Below are 11,207 nucleotides of genomic sequence, written 5' to 3'. Positions count from 1 at the left end.
AGAACAGGAAAGCAGAGTATTACCTGAATGGTGGCAAATTAGGAAAAGGGGAGATGCAACGTGACCTGGGTGTCATGGTGCACCAGTCATTGAAAGCAAGCGTGCAGGTGCAGCAAGCAGTGAAGAAAGCGAATGGTATGTTAGCATTCAGAGCAAGAGGATTTGAGTATAGGAGCAGGGAGGTTCTGCTACAGTTGTACAGGGCCTTGGTGAGACCACACCTGGAGTACTGTGTACAGTTTTGGTCTCCTAATCTGAGGAAAGACATTCTAGCCTTAGAGGGAGTACAGAGAAGGTTCACCAGATTGATCCCTGGGATGGCAGGACTTTCATATGAAGAAAGACTGGATAGACTAGGCTTATACTCGCTGGAATTTAGAAGACTGAGGGGGGATCTTATAGAAACATATAAAATTCTTAAGGGGTTGGAGAGGCTAGATGCGGGAAGATTGTTCCCGATGTTGGGGAAGTCCAGAACCAGGGGTCACAGCTTAAGGATAAGGGGGAAGTCTTTTAGGACCAAGATGAGAAAACATTTCTTCACACAGAGAGTGGTGAGTCTGTGGAATTCTCTGCCACAGAAGGTAGTTGAGGCCAGTTCATTGGCTATATTTAAGAGAGAGTTAGATGTGGCCCTTGTGGCTAAAGGGATCAGGGGGTATGGAGAGAAGGCAGGCACAGGTTACTGAGCTGGATGATCAGCCATGATCATATTGAATGGCGGTGCAGGCTCGAAGGGCCCAATGGCCTACTCCTGCACCTATTTTCTATGTTTCTATGTTTCTATATTACACCTCGTGTCCACTTACGTTCACTCCCTTTCCGATGCACATTATTATTGATTCCACCAGCACTATTCCTCAACTTCTCTCTCATGAGACTAATGATCAGTCTCCTCAGGTACATGCATCAGACGATCAATGTCTTTACAGAGAGTAACATCCCATGAATGATGAAAGAAAAGTTGTCTGATCAATATTTTTTAATCAGATAAAATACATCAAATATTGTCCAACAAAGATATAATCTATATCCAGTAGTAATGTCGTTGTGGTCTGTAAATCACAATGGATTGGATGAAGAGTGTTCTCCAGGGTTTATTATTTTCTATTCGCAAAATCTAGAAATTTATTCTGAAATGCATCACTAAAAAGAAACCATTGCGGAATTTTTCTCAAAACAAAGGCCTAAAAAACACAATGAAGAGCTGTTTAATTGATTATATGATTCAGAGTGTAAATTATTACTCATTAAAAAAATATTACTCACTCCATCAACAAACATGACAACAAGATGAATTTTCACTGGAAATGATTACCTGTACTTCATATATCAAACAACCACAGCATCGATCCCCAAGGAAGGCACAATCCAACGACTTTCTCGCATAATCTTCAGCAGTCTCTACATTCATTCCAGGCTTAATTTTTGACAACTTGGTAGCCACACCATAGGGCATTAAACACTGGGGAAAAAAGAGGGAGGGGGAAAGGGATCATTCAGATAACTGCCAGAAAGTAATGGATAATATTCGCACAATGAGTAGAATAGTTCCTCACCAGCGTCCCAGGTTCAATCGTAACCTTCCAGTGCTGTCTATATGAAGTTTGCATGTTCTCCCTATGATAATGTTTGTTTCCATCTTGGCAGGTTAATTGGCCACTGTGAAACGTTCCAAGAGTGTAGCTGAGTGGTGGAATCTGTGGGTGGCTTGGGATGGGGCATTGATGGGAGGTGTGCAGAGTATAAAATGGATCAGAGAAGGATACTGTAAAAATGGCCACTTAATGCTGGTGGACCAAAGGCCTGTTTGTGTGCTGAACCCTCTTAATGAATCCAACATTTGTTGCTCAAAATAAGAGTGAGACTTCAAAATAATTGTGAATAAACATTAAAAAAATAAACATGTCCAAAAAATGGGTGCAACGGAAATAATTCTTATTTGTGAATGCATGGACTTGAACTGCAACCAATATTGGACTTCCGGTATCTAATTGGTATCTTTAAGCAGCCTACTTGACCAGAGCTTTGAAGATTGGACAATTATACTTTTGAGTTGAATTCTTAAAACATCATTCCGAGTTGGAAACATTTGGGAGGTGCAGTGATTGTGAGGGGGAGGAGGGGGGGCAGATGTTATTTGGGAGGCGTGGTGATTGTGAGGGGGGGGGGCAGATGTTATTTGGGAGGCATGGTGATCGTTGGGGGGGGCAGATGTTATCTGGAAGGTGCTGTGATCGTTGGGGGGGCAGATGTTATTTGGGAGGCGCGGTGATTGTGGGGGGGGCAGATGTTATTTGGGAGGCGCGGTGATTGTGAGGGGGGGCAGATGTTATTTGGGAGGCGCGGTGATTGTGAGGGGGGGCAGATGTTATTTGGGAGGCGCGGTGATTGTGAGGGGGGGAAGATGTTATTTGGGAGGCGCGGTGATTGTGGGGGGGGGGGTGTTATGGTCATAATTGGAAACTCAGAGAGTGGTGGGGGTGGTGGAAGCAAGAATCTCTGGCCCACTGCTTCATGTGGGGCACTATTTTATGGTGGGGTTTATCATTGTCCCTCCAGGCTTTACAAGAAGCCAGGTATTTTTGCCAGTCTTCCATCTTGGCACGGACCTGTTGTTAGATTGTTAGATTTCATGTAGATTAGGTATCCTTAATGCAGTTGGTACCAGTACAACCCTCCTTTAACTGCTCTACAAGTCACCAAAGGTAAAATATTTAAGTTGCTGGAATCTGAAATAAATCATAAATTCTGGAACATACAGTGGCAAAGGCAGCACTAATGGAGAGAGATGTGCAGGGAATAGTTTTAATTTATGACCTTTCATCAGAGCTGGCAAACCTTCTCCTTGCCTCTTTCCCATTTTTTTGCACTTCAAAGTTAGTTTTAGCTCTTAGGTTTTCTCAGTTCTGATGAAAGCTCACCACTCTGTCAGGTTCACTCAATTTCTCTCTTGATTGTTGCTACCTGACTGGTTAACTATTTCCAATGTGCAATGTTTTATTTGTCCCAATAATGATTTCCTAATGGAGTTCTTCATTTGACCTCTCCTTTGACTGATACCAGGATATCACCAGAATAGTACATGTAACTATGAAGACATATCAGTGCAATGAATCTCACTGAAACTGCACACGTAAGACACAGAAGAACATAAGAAGGCAGAGCAAGAGTAGGCCAAACAGATCATGACTAATCCAACCCTTACCTAAATACCACTTTCCAGCTCTCTTCCCATTCCCTCTGAATCCCTTGCAATGCAAATGTCTGCCAAGCTTGGTCTTGAACAGATTCAATAATTTTGCCTCTATAGCTCTCCATGGATAGTGAATCCCAAAGAAGACACTTTCCCCATCTCAGTCCGAAATGGATGGCTCCTAATTCTGAAATTATGCGTCGTTCCATCAGGCGAAACATAATTTCAGTATCAACCCCATCAATTCCCCTCAAAATCTACATTTACATTTGATAGTCTCTCATTCTTAGAGACCACAAGAAGTATACGCCCAGCCTGCTCAATCTTTCTTCAGATGCCAACCCTTTCACCACAAGAATCAACTGAGTGCCTGCATCTGCATTATCTCCAATGCATTAATATCCTTTCTTAAATATGGAGATCTAATCTGAACCCATTTTTACAGGACACAAAGTGCTGGAGTAAAGGGCCTGTCCCACTGCCGGCGACTGTCAAAGTCGTAGCAGATCGCCAAACTTTTCTTTTACCTGATGACAATGACCACGACAATGCCGAGTTAGGTCGAGATTACAGCGTCTTCTGAAACATCGCGAAAATTCCCACGCTGTCAATGCTTCTCCGGTGTCCTAATTTTCGCTGAAATCACTGACAAGTCGGTAAGTACTTGAGAGTTTTGAACTATAACACCTTGTATGGGTTACTTAAAAACCAAGCTTCAGTGTAACAAGGAATAAACCAGATTTACTTCCAGTTTACTAATAGCTATATTAAATTTTTTTAAAATGAAAAGTGGTTCAGTGGATTTTTGTGAAAAGTGTGTGGGCATTCTTTGAAAATGTAAGGGAGATGTATATCTGGTTTCTGGGTTGAATATCTGGGTTTGGAGTCCACTTTAAATGTAATGGCTGAGGCCAAAAACATCGCGAAAATTCCCACGCTTACCTGACCGTCAAACTGCCGCCTCCAATCTACCTGCCAAATGTCCTGGCGGTAAATAAATTGGTTAAACACAAGCATTTTTTGGTATTTTGAAATGACTATATTTATTTTAATATTATGTGCTTCTAAATGTATCTTAAGATAACCTATCAAACCCGGGGACAGCATGCGACAGCGACCACAATAAGCAACAATAAGCTGGCGACAAGCCAGCTGCCGCCGAGAGATTTTGGGAGAATGCTACCCAAAATATCACCTATCCCTGTTGTCCAGGGATGATACCTGACCTGTTGAGTTACTCCAGCACTTATGGATCTAACCAGGTGCTGATTGCTAATCTAAAATGATCCATTTCTGTCATCTTTCTGTTTTTCATTTGTTAGTGTGTCACCTTTCTAAGACAATATATTAACGCCAATCCACTTGCGTTGTGCAGTAGCCAAGTATGCGGCACCTTATCACAATGCGTTCTGGGAATCCGAATAACGCTTCCACTTTGTCCATCCTGTTTGTTACATTCTCAAAGAACACAAGCAAATTTGTTCAAATGATTTTCCCTTTTATAAAACTATGTTGACTTTGTTTGATTGCCTCATGATTTTTTTTGGGTAAATATGACCTTAATAATGGATTCCAATGATTGATAGAGGCCAACAAGTTAATAGTTTCCTGATTTCTGCCCCCTCCCTTTTGAATAATGACGTTACATTTTGCAGTTTTTCATTCATACGGGATCCAGAAGGAAACCAGGAAATGTTGATCGATTACAACAAATGTACTCACTATTTCTGCAATAAGTTCCTTTAAACCCCAGGATGCAGATCATCGGGATGAGGGGACCTGGGGGGCTTTATTCGCATTAGATTGCCTGCTATTTATACTAATGTGATATAAATTATTTTCAATTCTTCCCTCCCTTGTTATGGGATGTTTTAGTGTCTTTTACTCTGAACACCAATTCAATCATATTTTGCCTGGGCAGCTTACAACCCATCGGTAGATAACAACTGCTGAATTATTAAAAAGAATGGTGGATGTTGCCAATTAAGGTTTCCATGTATCAAAGCTCATACCAGCCAAGAGATGTGTTTGGCACATTCTTATCCCAAAAAAAGGAAAATGTACAATAAGATTCCTGTAATTTGGTCCTTGTTCTGACACCAGCAATGTGCAGAAGGGTCTCGACCCGAAATGTCACCCATTCCTTCTCTCCTAGATGCTGCCTGACCTGCTGAGTTACTCCAGCATTTTGTGACACCAGCAACATTCTTGCTCATTTGTTCCTGTGCGACAGACCTGAGAGTTGCTTTTTCTCACCAGTGCTTCTACTTGGCATGCACCTTCAGGAAAACTGAGATGTAGACTTTGGTTCTGATTACACTTTGATGTATTTAGTGCCTGAACAAAAACCAGATTAAATGCCATGAATTTGTTGCTGTTGTCGTTGCCTAGCTTTGACTATAAAGCAACAGGGATTGCCAAACAATGACTGTGTTATATTGCATTTCCCTGTACTGGTGAGAAATAGCTCAATATCAGGAGTTAAATCATCTAATTTTGTGCCAGCATGAAGTTAGTACAATTTCATGAATCGAGAATATATGGAAATGAAGGATGTGCTTCAATAAACTGCCAGGATTAGTCGTTTTCACTACTTGGAAACTACTATGTGCCAGAAGCTACAGTCAAGGCTGTTATCTTTCTAAGCTTGTAGCAAATGTTAGAAGCTCAATATCATTGAATTTAAATAATAACTTGCATCTGGAATTTTTTTTTCCATCAGCAACAAACTTATCTTTGTGATCCAACATTTTGTTTGGAAGGCAATGCTCCTCCCTATCAACAAATGAAAATAGGGAAGAAGCCCTATGGAGCTCCCCAACATCTTTGCCCTAGTTCCAAACTCGCACTCTTTGAACAAAACTTTAAATCATAAAAATGGAGCAGTAACTGCATCTAGGCCAAAATGACAATATAAACCATTCAATGTGCTGTGCAGCGCCTGCTTCATGGCAGGAGTGCAACACTATTTGTTTTGTAGCTGCTACAAATACACTCCTGAATTAGGAAGATTCCCTTAAAAAATATGATATAATAGCATCTGGAAATACTTTTGGACCCGACCTTTTCACTAATTACATCCTTTTGACTGTTGAACTCAATTAATCCTTCTCTCAGCCGTGTTCTCAGCGAGTGCTGGAAGCAGAAGCTTTGACCTTTGTGGGAGACTTCTGAGGCTCTGATAAAGCTGGTCTTTCAGAAATATTACCCTCCACTCACATTACTGGATTGTATCCAGATGTGTTAGGCAGCTGCTTTCTCTCGCCATGTATGATCATGTCAGAGAAGGAGAGTGAAGTGAGTGAGAAACAAGCAGGTATTTTCAAGCAAACATTTATTATTTAGACATAGGTAGATGTCAGTCATGGGGCAAAGGGTGAATGGGACTAGTGCAACTTAGAACATGTCTGAGAGACTATTGGATGGACTATTGGAGTTTACTGTGGGTGGAAATTGAGAAATTACATGAGAGGAGGATGTACCAACCTATAAATTCCACACAGACAGCACCCAAGGTCAAGAACAAACTCAGGTCTCTGGCGCTGTGAGGCAGCAGCAATCGAATAGACAATTCCTGAGGTTGCTGCGGCGTGCATTAAGGAACCGGAAGATTACACAAGGTTATAGAATTGGGCTTTAGGAATCTAGCATGGATCTGAGATTGGAAATTCATTTTGGGTAAAATATGACACCACTTTTGTAAACAATTTGATTTAAGTTTGGACGGTTGTTAGGCGAGAGATTGAATCTATGCCAAGGACTGTTGTGGCTTGGGTTTTGCCAGTAGTCTGTTGGAAGGAGTTTCTGCTCATCCATTGCTGCAAATCGGACAGGTAGTCTGACATTATAGAAATCTCAGAAATATCATTCTTGGTCAAGAGAAGTTCTGGTCCTGTGTGGTCTGTGTACAAGTAGCATCACTAGCTGTGTTACCTCACAGGGCCAGACTCAGGTTCGATCCTGACCTCGAGTGCTTTCTGTGTGGAGTTTTATACATTGGTGGTTCCTTCCTCTGACCATCTGGGTTTCATCCAAGTGCTCCACCATCCTCCCAATGACATGCAGGTTTGTAGGTTAATTGGCCTTGTCTAATTGCCCCTACATGCAGCAAGTGGATGAGAAAGTGGGATAACATAGAATTAGCGTAAACAAGGCATCGATGGTGGTCAGCATGGACTTGTGGGCCAAAGGGTCTGTTTTCAGGCTATCGCTAAACTAATCATGAAGAAGTAATATTGAAGAGGCCTACATCCTTAGGAATATCAAATGAGCCATTGTACTGAACATGGCCATGTAAAATCAGTGAGTCAGTATTATTTCCTGCTTCCCTTGGATTTGTAAAGGAAGATTTTAGTTACTGATTTTGATTAAAAGCCACATTTGTTTTTCGACTTGAAATTCACATTTTGTATTGTAGTGTGCCTGACAGGTTGGACTATGTTCTATAGAATCTATGTTCTTTATTTATGCACATTTTCCCAGGAGCCACATCTCACCATGTTGAAGGTGGCCAATTTATACAGTTAGTATGAGGAATTAAACACTTAGCTATTAACTTTCTTAAAAGATACAGCAAGGAAACAGGCCATTCAGCCCACCAAGTGCACGCACACTATCGATCACCAATTCACACTAGTTCTATGTTACGCCACTTTCACATCTACTCCCGACACACAAAGAGCAATTTACAGAGGCCAATTAACCTACTAACTTTGGGTGTGCAAGAAAATTTATGTTTACAAACCTTTCAACATTTGAAAGAACATTTGATTATTTCCAAAATATCCCAAAAGTTTTGCCTGAAATAATCCAATGCCTGGCAAACAATCTACAGTTTGTAAATAGAAGTAATCGCATTCCTATTCTTCATTTGATAGCTAGTGACACAAAAATGTAACAGTGTGGTCTATGGCCACTCTCCTGCATGGGTAAGAAATTAAAGGGTGTTGTTGACGTAGCCCAGACCGTCTTGCAAACAAACTTCCCTTCCATTGACTCAGTCTACACCACACTGCCTCAGCAAAGCCATCAGTATAATCAAGAAATAGTCTCATCCCAGTCACTCCCTCTTCTCCCCTCTCCCATCAGGCAAGAGGTACAAAAGTTTGAAAACACAAAGCTCCAGATTTAGGGACAGTTACTGCCCATCTGTTATCAGGCAAACGATCTGTACTCTCATCAACTTGAGTGCAGTCCCATCTACCTCATTGGAGACCTTTGAACCATCTTTAATTGGATTTTATCTTGCACTAAATGTAATACCCTTTTTCCTGTACCTGTACACTGTGGACAGCTTGATAGTAATCATGTATAGTCTTGTCTTTGACTGGATAGTACGCAATAAAAAGCTTTTCATTGCATCTTGGTGACAATAATAATAAACTAATCTCAACTCAAACTAAACTAAACAAGCATTTTCAACAATCTTACCATCCATCTGCTGCAGACCCTTTATGGAGTATTAGTTCGGATACACGCCTGCCTTGCTGTCCATTCGGACAAGCCTACCTTAAAATGGATTCAATATCTGTTTCGGGGCTGGAGTTTCATTTTCTACTTTTATTAATGTTGCCAGGTAGTACACTTATGGTGCAGAATGCATATTTGTTTGGCATCAAACATTATGGTTATTTTAAGACGAGTATGCTTCAATCAATTTCTTGGGTGCAAAGTCCAAAGTGTAGTAGTTCATAAAGAGAATGACAAAGCAATAGCTACAAACTTTTTCAGAAAGTTTGTTTTACTTTACCGTTGAACGACAGAACTGAAAATACAATGATATGCGAAGTACCATACAGCCATACGAAAAAAAAGCAACAAGACACACTAATACATAAAAGTTAACATAAACATCCACCACAGCGGATTCCCCATACTCCTCACTGTGATGGAAGGCAAAAGAATCCAATCTCTCTTCCTCTTTATTTCTCCCGCGGTCGGGACAGTCGAACCATCCGTCGGGGTAATCGAAGTTCCCGCGTCGGGGCAATCGAAACTCCCGCGTTGGGACGGTTGAAACTCTCGCAGCTTGGAGTTCCGAAAGTCGGCCTCTGACCGGAGATCCCAGGCTCTGTGATGTTAAGTCCGCAAGCACCCACGGTTGGAACTTCGAGATCGATCCCTGGCAAAGGGATTGCGGGCTCCACGATGGTAAGTCCACAGATACCCGCGTGATGCTCTCAAAGGCCGGTCTCCAGCAAAGGCCGCCTACTCCCCGATATTAGGCTGCAGCGCGAACGGAGATACCGTATGTTAAAAAATCGCATTTCCGTCAAGGTAAGAGAATAGAAAAGGTTTCCCCCAACAGCCCCCCATCCCCCACATAAAACAAGCTAAAGAACGCTAAAAACATACATTTAACACATACTATTAAAACACAAAGAAGGAAAGGACAGACAGACTGTTGGCGAGGCAACCATTGTTGACCCAGTGGTCATTCAGTTTCCTCCCGCATTCGAAAGATGTGCAGGTTTGTATGTTAATTGGCTTCTGTAACTTGCACCTGGTGTGTAGGATGTGAAAGTGGGATAATATAGAACTAGTGTACAGGTTACCGTGGACTCGATGGTCCGAAGGGCCTGCCTCCACGCTATATTAGCACTTTTGATTTTTGCTCAAGATTCCAGCATCTGTCGTTCCTTGTGTCTAAATCAGCATCAGCTGTAAAGGTAAAATGTGATGATTGAGAAATTGAAGGTTAGGTCAGGGTAGTTTGAGATTGCCTGATTGGGAAGAGGTTGGGATAATGCGAGAGTTTCCCAATTGGAAACAATGGATGAACTGCCTGGGGAGGAATCTGCCTACAGAGGGGAAGTGGCACAGTTGGCGTCCTGGTGCCATCGCAACAACCTGGAGCTCAATGCTCTCAAGACAGTGGAACTAATTGTAGACTTTCAAAGAGATCCCCCTCCCCTCCCCCCACTCACCATCAACAACAACATAGTCACATCTGTGGAGTCATTTAAGTTCCTTTGAACCATCATCTCCAGGGACCTTAAATGGGGGGCCACCATCGACTCCACAGTCAAAAAGGCCCAACAGAGGATGTACTTCCTACGGCAACTGAAGAAACACAATCTGCCACAGGCAATGATGGTCCAATTCTATACTGCTATCATTGAGTCCGTCCTCACCTTCTCCATCATGGTCTGGTTTGGCTCAGCCACCAAGCACGACATCCGGAGGCTGCAACGGGTCGTTCGCACAGCTGAGAAGGTTGTTGGCTGCAACCTTCCCCCCATTGACGAACTGTACACTGCAAGGGCCCGGAAACGAGCGGGCAAGATAATCTCTGACCCCTCTCACCCTGGCCACAATCTCTTTGAAGCACTTCCCTCTGGACTGTCAAAGCAGCCACAGCCAGACATAAAAACAGCTTTTTTCCACGAGTGATAGTTCTACTCAATAACCAAAGTCTGTAGTCTCTTTTTTGCTCTGGTTTATTTTCACCCACATGTTTAGACCATAATGTTTTATCCTTATTGTTTTGATGTGTTTATGCTTTATTCTTAATTGTTAACTGTATGTTTGTGTTGTCATTTGTGAGCGGAGCACCAAGGCACATTCCTTGTATATGCGCATACTTGGCCAATAAACTTATTCATTCATTCATTCATTCATTCATTCAACTGTGAAGTCCATTCCCAGGTGAAGTCCAAGCCTGCAGTGTTTAAGTCAAACAATCCAGAATGGTAGAAGAAATCTATTTATGACCTTCGCAAAGCCATCAATGATAGCAAGAGAGAGCAAGCTAGAGTCCCAGGATAAGCACACGGACACCCGTCAATTGTGATATTATTTGCAATCTACAACCGCCTACAAAATAAATTCAGATAGTATCGCCGGCAACAACATGTCCCTCCCCGGTGAGCTCAGCACATTCTACTCTCGCTTTGAACAGAAGAACAGTGGAAAAAGTCAAGAGCTCAAACAACCTCGGGTGCGTCCGTACCACAGTTACTGTCACAGGTGTCAGACTGGCCTTCCTGTGACTGAACCCGTGGAAAGCAAC

General features: G+C 42.2%; 1 protein-coding gene across 1 annotated transcript in view; it reads right to left on the bottom strand.

Annotated features, from left to right (window-relative positions):
- Positions 1-1,066: 1,066 nt before the first annotated feature.
- Positions 1,067-11,207, bottom strand: part of hsd17b3 (hydroxysteroid (17-beta) dehydrogenase 3) — a 45,580-nt gene continuing 35,439 nt past the window's right edge. The window contains exons 10-11 of the mRNA XM_078396979.1: positions 1,319-1,465; positions 1,067-1,187 (exon numbers count right to left, since the gene is read on the bottom strand). Coding sequence (XP_078253105.1) covers positions 1,101-1,187; positions 1,319-1,465 — 234 coding nt within the window. The 3' untranslated portion in view covers positions 1,067-1,100. The remainder of the gene's footprint in view (positions 1,188-1,318; positions 1,466-11,207) is intronic.

The sequence above is a fragment of the Rhinoraja longicauda genome, chromosome 3 (genome assembly GCF_053455715.1).
Source record: "Rhinoraja longicauda isolate Sanriku21f chromosome 3, sRhiLon1.1, whole genome shotgun sequence".
Lineage (NCBI taxonomy): Eukaryota > Metazoa > Chordata > Chondrichthyes > Rajiformes > Arhynchobatidae > Rhinoraja > Rhinoraja longicauda.
Note: the sequence above shows the minus strand (reverse complement) of the source record. Positions and strands in the feature narration are given on the sequence as shown.